At 39.8% G+C, this 20,942-nt stretch overlaps 2 protein-coding genes across 2 annotated transcripts; both read right to left on the bottom strand.

The window, feature by feature from the left end:
- Positions 1-8,606: 8,606 nt before the first annotated feature.
- mcat (malonyl CoA:ACP acyltransferase (mitochondrial)) lies at positions 8,607-11,564 on the bottom strand. The gene is made up of 5 exons (XM_010776582.1): positions 11,012-11,564; positions 10,370-10,457; positions 10,069-10,286; positions 9,747-9,884; positions 8,607-9,020 (listed from the first exon to the last, which is right to left on the bottom strand). The coding sequence occupies exons 1-5, from the start codon at positions 11,411-11,413 to the stop codon at positions 8,745-8,747; spliced, it is 1,122 nt and encodes a 373-aa protein (XP_010774884.1). The 5' UTR covers positions 11,414-11,564; the 3' UTR covers positions 8,607-8,744.
- A 416-nt stretch (positions 11,565-11,980) lies between these two features.
- On the bottom strand, positions 11,981-18,838 carry LOC104950122 (differentially expressed in FDCP 6-like). The gene is made up of 11 exons (XM_010776596.1): positions 18,815-18,838; positions 18,393-18,575; positions 15,999-16,229; positions 15,772-15,918; positions 15,559-15,667; positions 14,747-14,976; positions 14,054-14,161; positions 13,476-13,642; positions 12,622-12,820; positions 12,440-12,530; positions 11,981-12,277 (listed from the first exon to the last, which is right to left on the bottom strand). The coding sequence occupies exons 1-11, from the start codon at positions 18,836-18,838 to the stop codon at positions 12,105-12,107; spliced, it is 1,662 nt and encodes a 553-aa protein (XP_010774898.1). The 3' UTR covers positions 11,981-12,104.
- Between the last annotated feature and the right edge of the window lie 2,104 nt (positions 18,839-20,942).

Here is a 20,942-nt window from a genome sequence, read left to right as displayed (position 1 = left end):
CATGTGAAACAAAGGTAGAACAATTCACCTGAAATGTAAAAGGGTAGATATATAACGTACTAGTAATACATTTTAAACTCAAACAGAGTTTTAAGATTGTACGCAAGTAAAGTGTATGCATGTATTTTACTTTCTACACCAGACGTGGTTTTACTTTGAAAATACTGACCGGATGTTATGTGTCGTACTTTGGCTAACTTGCGATTGTGTCAGTCAGACGATCGATGGTGCCGCTGCTGAGCAGAAAAACGGACGAAAAGATTTGTAAATTGGCATCACCAAGCGAAGTAACTCTTCAATTAAACTCTTACGTCAGGAGGAATAACCCTGTGCGAGGTAAGTCAAAACTAAGAATTACAAAACTTTGTACCATTTAACTTTTTACTGAAGGCTCTGTGGCTAATTCGCTAACATTGGAGCTAACGTTAAGGGGCTAACGTCAAAAGTTTTAACGTTACTTCCCGATGGGAGGCGGATGGTAATGTGGTAATACAAAATGTAAATGATTTCCTTTAGTGAAAGCTACAATAGCAAAGAAGGACATCAGGTTTGTAACAAGTTATAGGTTCCCCTAGCTCACCATTAACTATGTATTACACGGTTTCGGCAACATGGATATATCAGGGTTTCGAAAGTTCATAGACTTAAGTTAAGCTAGCACCGTTAGGCTGGAGTTCAAAATGTCACTGTAATTTACTTTAGTTATTAACCTGGTTACTAAATGTAGTTTCCTCAGGGAGTTTTACCCCAGCTGTTTGGTTTTCTCAGGGCTAGACTAGTACGAGTGTTTCATTGCCTGGACTGATAAAGGGCGGGGCAGGTTTCGCAAAGATAACCATGTCCTATCATCCGGCATGTGTGCCTACAGCATTACATAATTTTCAATGGAGAGAGATGGTTCAATTCCTGCAGGCTGCCTGTTCCTCTGCTCGGTGCTCACTGTTTGAAAATGCGCAGTGCCAGCCAGCTGCCAAGTCCTGTCCTGACCTATGGTCCTGACTCATATACTGCACATTTAACCAGTGGTGGAAGAAGTACTCTGATTTCCACTTAGGTAAAACTAGCAATAGCAATATGTAAAAGTACTTTGTTCTGAGTAAAAGTCCTGCATTCGAAATCTTACTCGTGTGCAAAAGTGTCAGCATCTTAATATACTGAAAGTATTTCAGAATCAAATAAATAAATATTGAGTGGGTTAATATTATGATTATTGATGTGTTTTTATCACAGCTGCTAAAGGCGGAGATCATTTGAATAATTGTATATACTGCTGTTGTATATCTTAACCTACACAGGTATGTCAAAGTTTGATCCATATTTATATCATAATATAATCAATTAAATAATTGATGTATATTCTGAATTTAGCTAATAAAATCCCAAAAAAAAACTAGGAACAAAGACCATTCAAATAAATAAAGTGGAGTAAAATTTACAATATTTGCTTCTTAAATGTAGTGGATTAGAAGTATAAAGTAGCATAAACTGAGATAACTCAGGTAAAGTACAAGTACCTACAAATTTTAAAATGTTTGTGTGTACCAAAGTTGCACACACTGAAACACATTTGTTATATCAATCAGGACGTTTGTGAATGTACAGTCTTTTCTTAGAGCATGACAAACACATACTCATGATATGTTGGTGAATCAGAGGACGTTCTCAGTCATCTCAGTCATGCAGAGTATTTAGACATGCCTGGTGACAGCAAGGGGGTTGATACCTATGTGGCTTTGTTTGTTGGTAGTGTTGTCAGGGTAAACAGTAGTGAAATCTTCTTGTTCCTTATATCTGAAGGGGGCCCTGAGAACTGGTTGTTCTGTCACAGATCTGAGCTAAACTTAGAATGGGTATTCCAATATAGGCTGAAGGCGCTGCTCTCCAGAGGGGATCTTTTGGGTGTATTCTGCAAGAGCAAACATTTAGCAGTTAAAGGGATGTGACACATTGTAGCCGAATTAAATCATGTTATTCTTGTAGTCTGTCAGTATAAGTTAACATCAACTACTCCCATCAAAGTAGTAGAGTAAAAAGTTTAAGTACATTTGTAAGCAAAACTGGAAAATAATAAATGACTTAATGAGCTGGTTTTCTTATTCTCCAATGAATATACATACAATGTCTTTAGTTAGACAACATAAGCAGTATATGAAAGTTAGAGATGAGCTTTTTGGAAGTTGTAATGGGATTTCCCCCCCCATTTTCTTTTGTATTTCTAGGCAAAATATATAAGTAAATCTATCATAAGAATTTGAGTCTAAACTAGAATTCAAAAGACAGATAAATAGTAAGTAGAGTATTTGCTGGTACCAGCTTCCTGAATGTGAGTATTTTATATCATATCATCCAATAACTTTTCACTCTGATTTTTCAAAGATGAAAACCACCTTGGACTTTAGGAAATTATAGTGCTCATTTATTGATATTGATAATAAAATATATTAGTTACATTCCTTATTCACAGGTTTTTCAGCTCATTGTGAATGCCGTAAAGCAGCTCCGGTACCTTTTTAAATCAGATGTTTGCTTCTTCTGTGACTTTGTATCTTTGTTAAAAAATGGTGTGAACACATGCAGTATGGAATACAGTATACCAGGTCACAGGGTTAGCTTGCAGATGAATTTAGTTCGATTCCCTTTCCTGAAAGGTCTCTCACTTTAAACGCATCACATGACACTCAGTGTGCCGGACAGTGGCTTCCACAGGAAAATGTGCCTCGTTCGCTGACGTCAGGATCTTCCCTTCCCTGTCATGTAATACTGAATTTCCCTCCATTATGTTGCTCTCTATGGTGCTGGCGTGTCCAGTGGAAAATGCTTGAAAGTGTGGAACAAACGCCATTGTTTTTCCCTTCCCATGGAGCAAGTGGGACTGGTCAGTTCTGTTGAGGCTACAGCTGACCTGCTGCTAATGGGCCAACGGTTGAACTGTCTGCCTCTGTCAGTGATATCTATTAAGGCTGGATTGGTGAGAGTGACTTATCAGGAGGCTTCTCCGCATTAGAAAGGCCATGTCTCTCAGAGATCAGCAGGCCCTTGCAGCTGTTGAGCTCGAATGAGGAAGGAGGGCAGAGTTGAAAGAAAATCAAAGTCATGACCTGCGTTTGCCATGGAAACGTTTGACCTTCAAGCTTATGTGCAACAAGAGAGAAATAAGCAAAGGAATGATTGTATTTTTTTCTCTCATAGCCCAGTCGGGACTTAGCCGCGTCTTGCTGTGAAACTGTAATATTGAAGGGATAGATCGGCTCAGCTGCACTCCCTGCCTGGGAGATATCGGGGCCGTTTTGTGCAACAAAGGAAGGAAATGGAAACAAGGGAAAAATGACTACTGCTTAGATAAGCAGTTTTCATGTGATTAAGACATGAAGCCCTCTGTGCTCTTGGAGTGTTTTTAAGCTTGTTGTTATGCAATCACACTCTCTAGCAGTTGTCATGATTATTTAAGTTAGTTGAGAGTTGCTGTGTCTTCTTGTTTTCGTTAATTCTGAAGTAATGGTCAGTAGAGCTACCACCAACAATTGTTTTAATTATGGATAACTGTAAGTATTAGGGGTTAGGTGTGTAACGGTTCACAGAAGTCACGGTTCGGTTAGTACAGTGGTTCTCAAACTTTTTCTGTCAGGCCCCCCCTTTGGAGAAAAAAAAAAGTCGGGCCCCCCCAACACAAATAGTCAGGCTCAGTGGCGGCGCCAGAGATTCTATTTTGGGGGTGCTGTGGGGTAGCTTGACGTTTCATAGAGGGTGCTCAAACATTTAGGGTTTCCCATTAATGTACTTGTCGCTACAGTGGAATGTTCTACTGCAACAATCCCCACACACACACACACAGTGTACCCGCGACTGTTACAATGAAGGCTCGATAATCAGCTCACGGCATATAGGTGTAAGCAGGGGTAAAGTGTTATTTTTATAGGTGGTGTGTGGACCTCACATAGGGGGGTCAGGGGGCAAGCTCCCCTGGNTTGAAGTGTCGTAAAGTAACTAAGAAGATGTACTCAAATACTGTACTTAATTACAATTGTGAGGTACTTGAGTTACTCTACTTGAGTATTTGATGTGGTAACCACATCAAATACTCAAGTAGAGTAACTCAAGTACCTCACAATTGTAATTAAGTACAGTATTTGAGTACATCTTCTTAGTTACTTTACGACACTTCAATGCACAGATATTACAGAGACAGAGCCTAGGAGAAAGCATGCAGCTAGCGTGCAACACACCAGTCACCTACCTGCAGAAAAATGTCAGGAAACAGCGAGTCATCAGCAGCAGCTAGCCGGGCAGCCTCTGATAGCAGGCGGCTGGAAACACCCAGTACTGCTGCAGAGCATCACCAGCACGGTGATGCAATCTCACCACACTGTCGTTAGTTAGCTAAACTCATAGCGAAAAACAGAGACACGTTGTCAACACTACTAATAGCACAAGCTAACAGTAATAACAGCTTCCATGAGGTTTTAAAGCTAACAGGCTAACGGTACATGTATTAGTCCCGGGCGGTGTGGTGTCGTGAAGATGTACACAGCGACGCCCACCTCGGTCACTTCACAATAAAAGTATTGTAACGTAATAATATATGCGTTAAGCTTACAATAAGATTTAATTATATTTAAAGAGTTTTTTTAAGGAGAATTTCTCCAAAATGTTAAACGACGTCGGTATGGGCTTGGTCCTTCCGGGAGAATAAATAACCTAGCAACCGAGGACGCAGTGGTGTCATTTCAAGATGTCATCACCACAGTGTACCAGCAGGGGGCAGTGTATGAAATGCATTAAACAGCCTGATATTTACCGACGATCATTGTGAATACATTCTGTAAATATATTACACACCGTCCAAATTAATTCACTAAGATGTTGTACAAGGGTGACATGTATGTTACTTACTGTGTTTATAGGTTTTTGGTACACAGCGTTCAAAATACCATCAATATTTTAAGGCAAGGCATCTGTACAGCACATGCTATACACCAGTGCAATGAGGTCTGTGTTGCATTCTAAATGTTGCTTGAAAAGTAGAAGGTAGAGATATTTTGGATGTCATTCTGTATCCCCCTTGTTTTTATTTCATTGGAACATGCACCATAAGCAAGTATTATAAAATATAACAACTTAAATATTGTATGGACATCATCATGATATATTTTTTTAGTACAAATGTGATTTTATTTGCTAAAAGAATACATAGAGTTGAGTACATGTACAGTTTTATTTAGCTGACAGTGAACTATATTGAATATTTGCATATTTTAGACCTTACATTACTGATTTAATCGTGACATGTGTGTGGAAAGAATATTATTTTAAATTGTATGTCAACTATGAACCTAGTTGTATTTTATATATGAGGTGGATTCACATACAACTGTTTTCCACTTACAATGACGTGGTGCTGATCTGTCGCCCCCTGGCGGTTAGTGTTTGCAGCAGCAGGTAAAGGCGTGGTTAGTCCGGTTAGTCACATTGTGGCAGTTACCTGAGAGCAACAAGATTAAAGGACGCTGCTGTAAGTACAGGAAAAACACTTTACGAATATGTATTCATTTCATTACCTACCTAACATTTAAACTATTATGTCTTTATATGTATTACAGGGCGGCGTCTACTTTAATCTACACACAAGGTAGGTTTTATTTTATTTATTTATTTTATTGTGCCTTCACCTGTTGTAGGCCTTCTGTCTGGAGCATTTATATCCATTTAATATATAATGAAACTAATCCAACACCATACAATACCCTAGTTAATTTGTAAATGTAGTAAGGATTTCAAATGATTTTATATCTGTGGGATTAATGTGTATTTAATGCGTGTGATCTTCAAAACGACCTTTGTTTGCTTTGGGTAAGAAGGATGACTTCATCTCTTTGTTATGACAATATGGCAAATGATTATAGGATCTTACACAATTAAAACTCCAAACTGTCGTCTGGGTATTTTATTTTAGATCTAAAGCTATGATTATATCATTATAGGTTCCTTAACTATAAAATCATAGCTCAGGGCTATATTTTTGATGATATTATTGTCGTCAAATTAACTGTAAAGATAAGTGCATATTTACGCACAGGGAATTTTTTTTTCTTAGGTAATAAGAAAACTACTGTAAAATCTAAAACCAAGACATTTTGTATTTCTTTTTGGTAAGGCAGTTTGGTTGATTTGAGTTATGTAAATGCCTCATTTGCATTGAAGGCACATGAGTGCAGGTGGGAACAGGAAGTGCTCTGAGGACAGGGAACACACCTGATCTTTTGGGGAAAATAACAAGTCATAAAACCAGTAATAAAGCTAGATTAGATACACAGATTCTTGCATAAACTAGTTCTAAATATTCACACTTGTGTTGATGTATATAGTAGTATGTAGGCTACAACCATCCAGCAGATGAGGTCATCTCTTCAGATCTGGAAGAGCCTGTTTTGTCTACCTGGTTTTGTCTCCGATAACACATCCACCACCTATCCGGGTCACATGAGCCAGTATTTGCACAGCCTGTTTATGAACGTTGGGAGTCGAGCAGCAAAACACTTTTTTTCACCATGGAGCCATTACCTCATCTGCATGGCTGATGAAGCTCTAGGAACTCTCTCTTACATTATGCTGATATGAATCATTTGAATAAAACCAGTTTCTCTTTGCAGAAAACAAGATGGTGGAGCAAACTAGACAGCCGAGGCGCGTGGTGTCCCTGCAGGCTGGACTTGGGGAAGGGGACACTGACGTCCTGCTAGACGTGAACCTCAGGTATTAGACCATTCCCCAAATTAGTGAGAAAAACAACAACAACAATAATGCTCAGACCGACGTCAAGTGGGATCAATTGTACCAAAAATAAACAAAAACTATAAAAACAGTTGTTGACGGTCAACAATTACATTTATTTAAGTACTGTGCCTAAGTTTGATTTAGGAGTACTTGTATTTAACTAGAGTATTTACATTTTCTTCTATTTTATACTCATATACTTACTTGTATATATATACTACACGCTAATAAAGAGCCACATATTGTACTGACTACTTTTATTTGATACATCTAGCTACTTTTAAGATTATACAATAAATAATAGGAATAATATATAATCAACCAAGTTTATAAAATCAGATATTGATCCCTTGGTGATAATCACAAGCTCAGCATTATGTAAAGAAAATAAAGCTTCTCCTTTACTGGCAGCAACTTTAAAGTAATTGGGTTTTGTTTTAACATCTAATTTATATGAAAAAATTCCCCAAGATGTGGTACATGCTACTACCTTTTCTCTAAGTGTGTGTGAGAACGGTAACATTGTGAACATAACTGAATCAGAGTGATTGTGGTTACCCTCCAGGATAAATGAAAGGGCTGCGCGGGCCTTTGGGAGCCAGTTGGCTGCGATTGGAGACCAGATGGAGCAGGAGTGGGCCGGCAGACGGACCCCCTGGCTGCCCCCTCCTCTCTACATGCTGAGACCTGCGCAGGCCCTGACCAGGACCATATACAGGTATAACGTCTGTTACGAAGAACATCTACTCCACCTCAACAGTTAAGTGACTGGCTGATAAAACGTTGGTGTTTTTCTCTTCCAGGGATATCCACAGGCAGTTGTGGGGTTTCCAGGGCCTGTCTGCAGGGGTGAAGGCCTGGATAGAGAGCACTGCGCCTGGGCAGGGGATCTTCAGAGTGGACGCCTGGGCAGCCTGGGTAAAACGTATTCTGTCGTATTTTATCTGTCTCAAGCGACCTTTTCTAATTGCACAAAATCAGGGTTTGTATGGTGTTTCAAGACTACAATTTAAGCAATATTAAGGTATAAAATATAAAAAGATTCCAATATTGACCAAACCTTTAAAACTCTGAACTAACCTTGTACAAAACATAATTGATATGCATGCACATTTTTCCCTTCACATTCAAAATGTCTTATCGCAATGCTATTTGAAACTTGGGGCCAAATTATCCAAATAATAGTATCATTTAATTTTCTTTCTTTTCACAGGTGTCCAATTTAAAACCAGTAGCCTGCGCTGGCTGGACCAGAGGAGCACTGGGGACGGTGGCGCTGGTGGCTGCAGTCATCATTTTCACTGCAATGTGGAAGGAATAAAAAGCCTTAAAAAAAAGGGCCATAAGCAGGTCTTTTGGGCCGTTATATCTTTGACAAAAAAAGTTTGCAAATGAATCACTATTATTACTTACTGATTTGTTTCTGCTGTTTACTTTGAATTCTCTTTTTTTGTATACTATTTTGATTGTATTGCATTTAAAATTATATGACCAGAAACAGGAGTAAAAAAAAAAAAAAAGAGTTAAATTAGTTGTGTGAAAATTGTTTAAATTGGTTTTACAGTGTTGCCCGAAGAGATGGCCAGCGTATTGTAGCAGTGACATGTTTCACAGATGTATTAATGTAAAAACTAATATTTGACCCATGAATGTACTGTTGCTGGCCTGCAGTCTTTATCCAGATTTGTTCTTACGGGGTTTAAGAGGCAACATTTTTTACAAATTATAAGCAGCCCGGCTTAATATAAAATGAAGGGAGCTGGACTTTCTGTGTCAGATTTGAACATGCTTTTTCATGTGATGCAAATAAACTTGTAAATGATGACATTTTGCAATTTCAATAATAAAAAATATTTAATTACATAATGATAATACACTTACAGTACAAGACCATACGAAGCAACCACAGGAGCTTACAGGTCTTTCTGTTGGTGTCCACACACACATTTTTTGACCTCCACACCTCTTCATATTTAGTCTTCTTCATGAATGGTGACGTCCACATTTTCATACGTTTTGAAGGCCTTCATGTTACACCTCTGTAGTGTGGCACCGAGCTGATTTCCTGGGCCGACCTCGTAGGTGTAAGGGAACTTCTTTCCGTGCGTCCTCTCGTAGATCTCGTGCAGCGTTTGCTCCCACTTCACCGGCGACACCAACTGCGTCACCAGCTGCCGGCGCACGTGTTTCTCGTTCATGTAGCGCTTTCCGTCCACGTTAGAGTACACGTTGATGTCGGGACGACGGACCTGAACGGGAGAGAAATATAGATGTTAGATGAAAAGGTGAGCTACTAAATTAAAAGTGTCGGCGAACAAATTGGCTAATGATGAGGTTACAAATGATCACATGACATGGAATGATGAAAATAATTCATCTTGAGGGGCAGAGGACGTCCTTTTTTATTTTCCACAATACAAATGGTAGGTGAATGATGTAGGTTTGTTAAAGTTTGAATTAACAGATAAACCTTTTGTCCATAAAATGTCATAAAAAGGAGAATATATCTATTTCGTTTACTATTAATGACAAGGAAACAAACACATATTTTGCACTTTAGCATGAATAATGACTAATATTAACATTGGATTATTCAAATCAAGTCCAGATTTATATTTTTGTTGATAGACTGATTCATTAATCGATTAATTGTCGCAGTAGTCGTGTTTTTTTTTTTAATGGGAAGTTGGGAACCACTACACAAGTAATTTTAACAAATTTCTTATTTACATTTCTTACATTTTGTAAATGGTTTATGTTGATGAAGTTTTCATTTAAAACTATACGAGGTTTATAATTTTGGAGCAGCTCTTCTATAAGTGGGTGACTTGAGGGTGGGTCATGGGTGCCACAATATATTTTTTGACAATACACTTTGAATACGGCTTCACTATGAAAAAACTAGGCAACATGAACTTCAATTACATGTTTATATAAAATGATTAAGATGTAGCTTAATAAAACCTGTGACTGACCTCCACCTGTCTGAGCACCTCTCTGAGCGGTTCAGTAGCCGACTCCATCAGCTCCGTGTGAAAGGCCCCGCTGACCGGGAGGGGTTTGGTCCTCATGAACTGGAGACGTCGAGAGTTTTGTTGCAGGAAATCCAGAGCCTGAGGAGAGAATACAGTTGTTATGATGAAATAGATTCAGAGCCTGTAAATTGTAAGCTCATCTAATCACACTTTTACACACATCAATATAACTGTACTTTAGATAAAACAACAAGGATTTGTGGTGAAAGTTGTCTCATCTGTTAATAGCTATATGTTGGATGGCTGCCATAATGCTCCATACCTGCTGGTGCCCTGCGATGACCCTGCCATCAGGGAACAGGTAGTTGGCCACAGAGCAGACGGGCTCCTCGATCCCCAGGCTCATGCAGTGCTCTTTAGCCTGCAGACAGGCGTGTTTATACTGAGCCTGAGATCTACCAACAACGGACAGCATCCCACTGGGAACCAGCTCTGATGCTCTCTGCATGGCCTCTGCACGAACCTTCACCACATACAGAGCTATAGGACAGGTTAATATAAAACATATTCATTTTTTAACTGAGCAACATAGTATTTGTGTGCAAGTTAGGAAACAAACTTACCTTCTGCAAAGTTCATGGCTCCAGAAAAAACCAGAGCAGCAAATTCTCCAACACTAAAACCTGCAGCAGCGACACACATCTCAATGGCCTGTGGACAAGTGTCAGAGGTTACTTAAAACAATGAAATAATATGTATTATTATAAATTAAATTACTCAACAGCATATTGAGTTGACCATTATCTCCACTGCTTCTCTACGTTTCAGAGGCAAATCTTTTTTTTGGTGGCATTTTCCCTCATATGATAGCACTAGCAGTTATGGAAAATAACCAAGTATATATTCAAGTATGGAACAGAAGTACAATTTTGATAAACTTTTACTTTACTTGATTAATTATATTTTTATGATACTGTATACCTTTACTCTAATAATTTATTGTGCACCCTATAAGATTACATTTCAAATAATACACATTTTAGTGGTATGATAAGAAATGCCCACTTTTACAAGCTGCAGCATTAAAGTGATTAGCACTATTGCATTCATAATTATAATCCTGTTATATATTACATATGGTTTTAAAATGGGGCATTCTGCATACATCGTACTTATATTGTATATATTTATATTTTACTCGGTAGTATTTCTGCTTATACTGCTGGTCAAAGGATTTTATGTTATTCGACTAATCGGACAGGCACCTTGGGGTTCTCGTGGTTGAGCCTCTCCACCGCAGCCAGCGAGGTGACGAACACGGCGGGCTGACAGTGCACCGTCCTCTGCAGCTCCTCCTCGGGGCCCTGCAGGCACAGAGACAGCAGGTCGTACCCGAGGATCTTCTGGGCCACCGTGAACATTTCCCTAACGTTAGGGTACTGCAGGAGTCCTCTACCCATGCCCACAAACTGGCTGCCCTGGCCGGGGAAGAGGAGCACGGAGCACTCGGCGGGGTCCTTCTTGGGTCTCCGCTGCTCCGGTGGCTCGCTGTCCGGGAGAGAAGCCGGGGTTTCGGGGTGTTTGGTGCAGAGTCTCCTGTTCACAGACACCAGACTGACCTTCCCTCTGGAGGCTGCTGACAGCCGAACACCCACTAAAGCCAGCATGGCGTCACCTGATTATGTCCTCACAGGTTAAGAAAGACCCATACTCTGTCTGGAAATCTATAATTTATTTAGCAAGAACTATTAAGTTTATTCCTTACAGTCAACATGGGACAGTCCTGACGGCCGCCATGTTAATTGACGTCACAAGGTTGATTTGTTCTTCTTCCGGTTCATCTCTATGTTCTTTCATCATACAGCGACACCTTCAGGTCATAATATGTCACGACTTTATATTCTAAAAACATTTACACTGACTTTCTATTATCTTCCCCTCAATAAATATCGGCTACAGTATTCTGACAACCAACAAGGTAAAACATTTTCAATCTGCGTTCAAAAATCCAAATATACAGAAACAGAGACAGAAAAGAGACACTTTTATTTAATTAAAAGTTAAATTTTATTAAAGATATCTTAGAGCGATTGTATGAATTAAAATGTGTTTCCAATGAAAATGAAAGAGTTAACAAAATGTTTTTTTTCCTCAAAACCTTATTGTACAAAACCGTATTTCTCAAGTGAGTCAATTGTGTTGTATTAAATCCTGTATCACGACATATTGTGTCATTATTCTCCATTTTAGTGTGCGTTTTAAAAATATAAATATAATACAATGCTTATGCGGATTATTTTCTTGTATTATAAATAGCTTTTCTCCTTCCAGTCTCCACTCTCGGTCTAATCCAGATGTTTAATCTGACAGGTGGGCGGCCTCCAGCTGCTCCTCCAGCATCTCGCTGCCTTCTGGCATCTTTCTTTTTTGATCGGCCCTCATTTTGTATTTAGAGATGAACTCATTACTGGCCAATGCTCCTTCCTTTTTTGGACACATGCTTTTTGATAAATTGCGATTATCCGTACGTCCTACGAAACAAAAACAAAAAACATTTTCATGACAAAGTTTGATCTTGTTCACAGATAAATTGGTCATTTAGGTCTGAAGTAGGATATATTTCAAGCACCCTTTCGGTGAGTTTGAAAATCTCATAAACGTGATAACAGTTTCAATCAAGGTTGGTGTTTTACCTCCGGGACTGATGGGTGTCATGAGGCGGTTCAGCTGGACGTTCCAGTGTTTTACATGTTGACTGGCATATCTCAGCTTCTCTTGTACCTCCTGGAATAGGAAAATCACAAAAAGTAGTTTATAATGCATGCTTTTTTATAGTTTTAAACGTGCTGCACATTGAGCTCCCACTCTTTCTTACCTCCAGGCGCTGGTGGCTCCTCTGGCGAGAAGCCTGCAGATCCTGGAGCTCCTGAGAGGCGGAGTGCAGAGCTGAGGGGGTGTCCTCGTCCGGGCTGCCGTCTGAGGCCTCCTGTATGGGGCTGAGGCACTTCAAGGCCCTCTGCTGCTCCTGCAGGTGCTGGAACTGCTTCTTCTTTGCGTCTTCTTCCCGTAGCACCCTGGAAAAGAGAAGGACCCAACTGAAATCAAGTAACCTCTCATGTCTGATATGTTTGGCTGGTAAGGATATATGTTTCAGTGAGACTTCTATCTTATGGGGATATAATTATCCAGTTGCAAAGAAATATCCTTAAATGCAGCCAGAAAGCATAGAAAACAGTGGCTCCTCAAACCTACAGAACCTGCCTGAGACTTTTTACATTCTTACGTTTTCCCGTAAACTTTAGGATTAAAGTAATCCAGAAATATTTGTCACTAAATCCATGGACCCTTCGCATTCAAGGACTACTAATAGCTCATTCGGTGTACTTTGAATACTGTATGAAAACAAATATAGGATGTGTTTTAACACTGCTACTTTATTCCTCAACGGCATTATACTTCCTGTTTATAATCCCCAAAGCTTTATGGGAAGAAGTCATTAAATTTAAGAGAAGAATTACAAATAAGAACTTTTAACAGTGTGTCTTCATGTTGAACTTAAATATTTAGTTGCATTAGAAAGGTTCATAATGTCTAATCAACATGGTGCTTATGTGACACTCTCCTTTATTGGTTCCTACTTTGCCCTGTGTGAAAACGCAGTGTGGGACTTCTGAAACATCTGGTTTAGAGAAGGCTATAATAGGAATACAGTTGGTGTTTGTTTATCACCTCTCCAGTTCCTGTCTGGCCCTCTCCTCCTCCAGCCGAGCGTGGATCTCCATGTTGAGAGCAGACTCCAGTTTCTGCTGAGTCAGCTCCAACTCCTGGATCCTCTTCTTCTGTTGCTCAGCCTCCTTTTCCTTCTCCTGCATCTCTGCCTGCATGCTTTCTCTCAGCTAGCACACACACACACACACACACACAACACACACACACACACCCACACACACACACCACACACCACACACAACACACACACACACAAACACACAGCACACACACACACACACACACACACCACACACGCCACACACACACACACACACACACACAACCACACACACACACACACACACACAACACACACACACACACACACACACACACACACACACACACACACACACACCAATATTGAGCAGAAATAACTGACCTTTTCCTGATTCACCTTTTCCATGAATCTCACCACATAAACTCGCTGAAGGTTAAGCCTGACATTTACATCGCCAATGTTTTGGTGCTCTTTTCAGAACTCTGAATTCAGCGAATCATAAATAAACGTTGACATCTGGAAAACTTTCTCTCACCGACTCGGCCTCCTTCAGCTGTCTCTCCAGCTCCATCTGCACCTCCTTCTGTTTCCTCCTCTCTTTTTCCTCGGCCTCCCTTCGTTTGGTTTCTAATTCACGCGCATGCTGCAAGACACAGATAAAGTTAAAGGTTCAAACAAAGCTATGAGTTATTGTCCCCCAGTTGCGTAAAGTAACTAAGTATATATATTAAAGTACTATACTAAAGTACAATTCTGAGCTACTTGAGTATTTGCCACTTTGAACTTCTACCCCACTACAATTCAGAGTTGAATTGTGGACTTTTACTCCACTAAATGTATTTTATACCTTTAGTTGCTTTGCAATTTCAGATTAATGTTAAACAATATAATCAACACTTAAATAAGACTTTAGTTTGGATTACCTTTGCATGCTACCCTGAAATGAATTAAATAATTAAAACTAGCTGCACTTTTACCAGCTTTATATATACACATTAATGCATCAATAATTATAATCAAAACATGTAATATGTCTTTTTCTTAAATCGGCCCTATCTGCATAAAGAGTAAAAAAAACGTTTTGGTACTTTAGTTATATTCAGATGCTAATACTTTTGTACTTTTACTTGGGTAACATTTTGAATAGAGGACTTTTACTTGTAACAGAGTATTCCTACATTCTGGTACTTCTACTTTTTCCCCCATTAAGTCATTCCTCCATTCTCACCTGTATGATACTTTCTATTTCTAAATCCTGTCTGTCTTTGTCTTTCTCCATCTTCTCCATCTCCTGGATGTTGGAGTCGTCTGATAGGCTGCTCAGGCTGCTGCCGCTGCTCCTGGCGCTCCGGCTGCGCTCCCGGTGGCTGTGTTCCCTCTGGACCCGCCGCTTCAGCTTCAGCACGAAGTGAAGAGAGGCCTTCGCCTCGCTCTGGAGACGGAGGGCTGTCTGAAGAGCTGGAGAAGGGGAAGGGAAAAAAGAAAAGACCCCCATTATTTTAATAAAGATGCATGGTACACAATATTATTTGTATATATTTAATTTTTTCCATTTATTTTATATTTAATTTATTTTTCCTGTTCATCTTTTTATTTTAGTTGTTTTTAATATTATTCTTTACTATATTTAACTTTCCTGTACATCTTTTAATGAAGTATTTTAATTTTATTCTGTCTTTTATTTATTTTTGAGTTTCTATGCACAAATTAAACTTTGACGATAGATCCAACACATAACACAGTGAGCACTTAAAATAAATAATTATAATAAAAGAAAACTGTGACATATGGGAAAACAATCGCTTTCTTGCAGTTAGATGAGAACATGGACACAACAGTCTGCACAGTTCAGACAGCAGCTGGATAGGAATGTTATCAATCTTTTCATATAACCACCCAAAATGCCAAACTATTCCTCTAAAATGTTCTTTAAAAAGCCAGTGAATAAATTAGAGCCCCCAGTGATCACACACACGATGAATCGCTGCAATCAAAATGTAATGACTGACTGTTTGCTAACACTTATAAACACCAACACACCTTGAGTCCACTCCACCTTCTGTCTCTGGTCGGACGCGCTCATCTCAAAGGTTTTAGTGTGAGTCTTCACACAGAACAAACAGCGCTTCCCCTCCCTGTCTGCAATAGTCTGAGACAGATTGAGGGTTAAAGGATTTCAGGACTTTGCCTGAACACATCCAAAGATACTGCACAATGAAACGTGCAGTGTTTACGCTATATTTCCTCACCCACCTCTATGACGCAGCTGTTATCCAGCTGGATCTCCCCTCTCTTATCTTTTAATGCCTCGCTGACGTAGTAAGCCATGGAGGAGGGCTTCAGCACAAACCAGCGTTCAGTCCAGTTCCGGCGTACATGGCCCTTTTTCCACATATAACCCTGGAAAACAAAGGACAGAGTTTTAGGAACACAAAACTGACTAGCTCGATGACAAACAGAAAAAGGAGGAAAATACTCACCCTTTTGAGAACATTGTGATACATCTCAAGAAAGACCTCGTTCAGAGCCAGACTGAAGGCCTCGGCGCTGGTGACCCTCAGCAGCCGGCCAGCAGCCATGTGCTCCAGGAAGGTCCATACAGACATATCACTCTCCTGCACCGGGGCATCCTGGGATATTAAGTCCTCCAGTGGCTTCCCGTCCCACTCCTGGCTCATAGCTGTGGAGATTTTCTTGAGGAGATACTCCACCTAAAAGCATTCAAATATTAGAATGAAATCGTTTGGTGTGTTGAGACTGGTCCAAACTTGCAAAGTGAAGCGATGTCGACTGAAACAATTTGTTTTTCTCAAATGTGTGATCTTAATCTCAGAGTTTTTTTCTCACACATGTATGACCTATAATCCGAGTATATTCTAACTTCACCATTTTAATCTCAGAGAATATCCAAGTTTTGACTGAATTCTTGTAAATTCATTTTTCTCCTCAAAATCCTACACCCCTTACCCGGGCTCTTAATTATCATGTGTATACTTCTTTACCTACACTATCCATAATACGCCCCTGTACATATCTTACCGATGTATTTCTGTGACTAAATGTACTTTTAAAGAGGAAAGCTACAGAGCTGATAAGACAAAAGCAGTTTATTTTGGTCTCTGTCGACAGGAAACCAAAAGCTTTATGGAGGAAGCGGCGGAAGGAAGAGACTCATTAACTTTCTAACTAGCACTTGCTTTTTTCTACTGTGAAAAGATGTGAATCATTCCGACTTCGTGGGACCACTAGCAGGGTTTATATGGAACATAATATGTACTTCTAGTAGTTAGGAGATCACATTGAAAAAGGCTCATGCGACTCCCTTAAAGCCTTTGTTGTTGCCTTGCGATATGTTGCCTTGCGATATGTTGCCTTGCGATATGTTACCTTGCGAAACTTGATTTGCCTTATGAATGTTAAGGAAGGAATTCCTGCACTTTATTTATTTATTTAGTGGGAATGCTGTTAACAGCATTCCAACTAACTGTTCTTCTACGCACGAAAAGTTTATTATTCCGCCGACTTATTTTGACGCGCTTCTTCTCCCGCATTGAACATCGCAGAAACTCCGTTCAAACATCAAAACGTTCAGCTCGGTCGGGAATCGATGGCTATTACTTTTCTCATTCATAGCTTTCATAATTCCAGAGATACATCCCATAATTCATCACATTTTTAACATTTGAACTTTAACATTGCGCAGCTCGTTAAGGCAGAGTGCGTGATGTCAGAGTTAGAGTGGAGGAGAGTTTGAAATTTGCCTTCATATATTTTTTTTAAACTGCCATAATTCCCAAACCCTACATTCCTGAGACATAATGTTTCATGACAAACGTAGGAAAACATCCCGTAGCTGGAAAAATGACAAATAATTAAGCAAATTAATTAAACAAGATGCTTTTTGAGGGCATGAAGTGACAAAAACGTTCAACATTCCTCCATTAAAGCCCATTGTAATTTCAGGCTGATATTTCCTCACGGCAGCAGCTGCACACCTTTAGTTAAACTGCCAAAAAGACCACATTATTAACCTGAAACTACACAAAAATTACACTTCAGATACTCAACTTCCATGCTTCACGTTTTCAAATTTCACAGATATCTGTTACGGTTCTTCCACAAAACGCTCACATGTAAGCGGTTCATCTCTCATTCAGAACAATGAAGCCTTTGAAGTCCAGGCACCTCGTTAGCTCAACTATAAACACCTGTGCAATGGAACACGATGATGTCATCACTCCAACTGACATGCTCAGAGCAGCAGACTTCAGATAGCAGTGTGCAAACAGTCCAGCCGTGAAGACATCTACAGGACAGTTTTGAGATTTCTTCAAATGCCGTTGCCATGGCAACACAATGCTCGCCTTGAAACACGGTTTTCTCATAACTTCAGTGAAAATACTCCAAACAGCCCAGAACTTCACAGGTTTGGTAACAATGCAGCCATCAACGCATCTAAGCGTATTATGAGGTGTCATCAAATGCCGTTGCCATGGCGACAGATCATTCGCCATCAAGTTAGTTCAGAAGTTTGCGGTTCAAATATTCTGCTGCTATTTCTAGTCCTTTCACTTTCTTTCTTCTCTCGTCACAAATTCAAGCCCCCATTGTTGTATGTATCATTTCAATTTCAATTATTCCCTTTTTTCTTACACATTACATTTCAACAGTTTAGCGTCAGATTTTCAGCATAAAGCATTCCCACTAGCAATTTCTTCAGGAATTGCATTCTCTAGTTTTCTTTTGCTGAACAATGCCAAAATGCATTTTATACTGGGAGGCGTGAAAACTCCAAAATATAATTATGATAGACTTGAGTCACACTTGCTGTTGACTCCTACCGCAAATTCCTGTTTCATCGTCAACAGCTTTACCTCCTCAGGTATCATCACCAGTGGGTAGCGGTCTTCAGACAACAGGTTGAATAAACAGAAGAGCTTGAAACAGTCTCTTTCCGATAGCATCGCCCCCTGTGGTAACCCTCTGAAGTTCTTCTTCATGGTCATCATCCAGCACAGGTCGTCAAACTTCTCCTTGTCGAACATCCCCTCTTTGACCTGAAAACATAGAAAAGAGACTTGTTTAACTGCTCTTAATTGGAAAACTGTGGACCAAGAATGCCAATGTGGATTAAAGAAAATGCATCACAATGTCAATGGAAAAGATACGGCATATCAAATGTTTTTGAGGAAATGTGGAGACCTTTAAAGGTCCCCTAATTGACTCTTCTTCAACAATCTATTATAGGTCTCAGATATATACAAAACATGTCTCTGAAGTGTTTGGCTTGAAATACCAAACAGATCACGCATTGCTGCATGCCATAAACCCCTCTGTTTCAGCCCTGTTTTAAAAGTGCTGATTCTGTGTCTGTAGCTTTAAATGAAAAAGATATACCCAACTCAAACGCCCCCTCTGTTTAAAAAAACATAATGGTACTCTAGCAGGAGATTCAGGTGATAAGGTGGGCGGGTGTTACCTTGGTTGGTTATTGGCTAACAACCCAAAAAAACATTGTGACATCACAAAGTGGCCAAAATCGAATAAGCTGATTTTTTCGGACAGGTTTCTATATAGCTGGATCAGGACAAAAAGAGAGAGAATCTTTGATCCTGAAACTTTCCGAATATCTTAACACATGGTTATGACTAAAAGACATAAAAGTGGATTTTGCACAATAGGTGACCATTCANATGTGCGTTGAAGTCTCCCAGCAAGATTAAAGAGTTCCCTTCAGGAGCCCCATACAGGACTCTTTCCAGGGTCTCCAAGAAGGCCGTATACTCTGAACTGCTGTTGGGTGCATAAGCACACACAACAGTCAGAGTTTTCCCCCCCATAACCCGCAGGCGTAGGGAGGCGGGCCTCTCGTCCACTGGGGTAAACTCCAACAACGAAGCACCCAACCGGGGACTTGTGAGTATAGAGACCCCCTTCTGGGCCTGGCTCCCTGAAGGCCTCCTTCTTCAGTCGGACGGCCTCCCTGACCACCGGTGTCCACCAGGATGTTCGAGGGTTACCGCCCCTTGAGGCACCTAGGACCTTGAGACCACAGCTCCCCGCCGCGACTTCGGCAATAGAGGCTTTGAACACCGACCACTCTGGTTCAATGTCCCCAACCTCCACAGGAATGCCCGAAAAGCTCCGCCGGAGGTGTGAGTTGAAGGCCTCCTGAACTTGGGCCTCCTCCAGAGGTTCCCAGTTCACCCGAACTACACGTTTGGGCTTACCAGGTCTATCCAGAGGCTTCCCCCGCCAACCCTACCAGGAACACAAGGTTCCAGACAACACAGCCCCTAGGTTCATCAGGGCACACAAACCTCTCTACCACAGTAAGGTGCTGGTTCTTCAGAGATGGTCTATTATGTGTTAACAAAAGCATTTATTTTCTTACAACAGAAAAGCAGAAATGTTTACACCCGAAATTGACAAAGAGAAAAAGAAACTTTAAAAACATAGTGGAAGTTGATCAGGTGCTATCACATGATTTTTCTCCTTTTCTGAGACCAGGCAGACTGCAAAAGTCTTCTTTCTTACTGTGTCACTAGTCCCACAAAACCAGACAGAAAAGGCCTTTTCAATCCATTATTATTAAGGTTGCTGCCAACTCAGGCCCTGCCAAGCTTTTATAGCCGCATCAACAAAAAAAGCACTGAACTGGCTGCACTTGGATTGTGTTTTCTAAGTCTAAGATTCTTTGGAAACTGCTTTTCATTTTGTGTGGAATTGTATTTTTGATACATTTATTGTTCCTGACAATATTATGCCTACATTATATATATTCCTAATCACACAGTAAGTCTGAAGTTTAGATTAATTATTTCAATTTTTGTGTCTGAATCTGAGTAGCACCCTGGAACAGCTATGTTGGCTAACTGCAGAGAGATCTACAACCGTAACAACTTGGACAGCTTTTTATTCCTCAGCTAACATTACCACTGTGTCCCTAAGTGAACTTGTCTTTTGGAACCCAGCCAAAAGCTATACATATTCTCAGAGTGTGAAAAACCACCTCCACACACTCCTTCACCACCAAAGAAATACAGTTTATCATATATTCAAGTAAAAATACTCTATTTAAAGTTAAATTTATGCATTTAAAATCCTAATTAAGTAACACCACAGAAAAGTGTACTTCATGTATGAAAAGTGCTGCAGGAAATAGCAGTATAAATCATTATATATAAATGTTTGGATTATTAATACCGGGTATCAAAAAAATATAAGTAGCAAAAAGTGGGTCAAAGGGGAATAGATACATATATTACATGAAGTTAGCTATTATAGCTTGTCAACTAAATACAGTGGGGTTAACTTATTCACAAGGCAAATTATTATTATTATTGTAGTAAAATCACTGATCATGTGAATATAATATTTTATATATAATATAAACATTTGACATAATTATAATTTTAAACTTT

This window comes from Notothenia coriiceps, unplaced genomic scaffold (genome assembly GCF_000735185.1).
Source record: "Notothenia coriiceps isolate Sejong01 unplaced genomic scaffold, NC01 NC01_scaffold00017074, whole genome shotgun sequence".
Taxonomy (NCBI): domain Eukaryota; kingdom Metazoa; phylum Chordata; class Actinopteri; order Perciformes; family Nototheniidae; genus Notothenia; species Notothenia coriiceps.
This window is presented reverse-complemented; position numbering and strand designations above follow the sequence as displayed.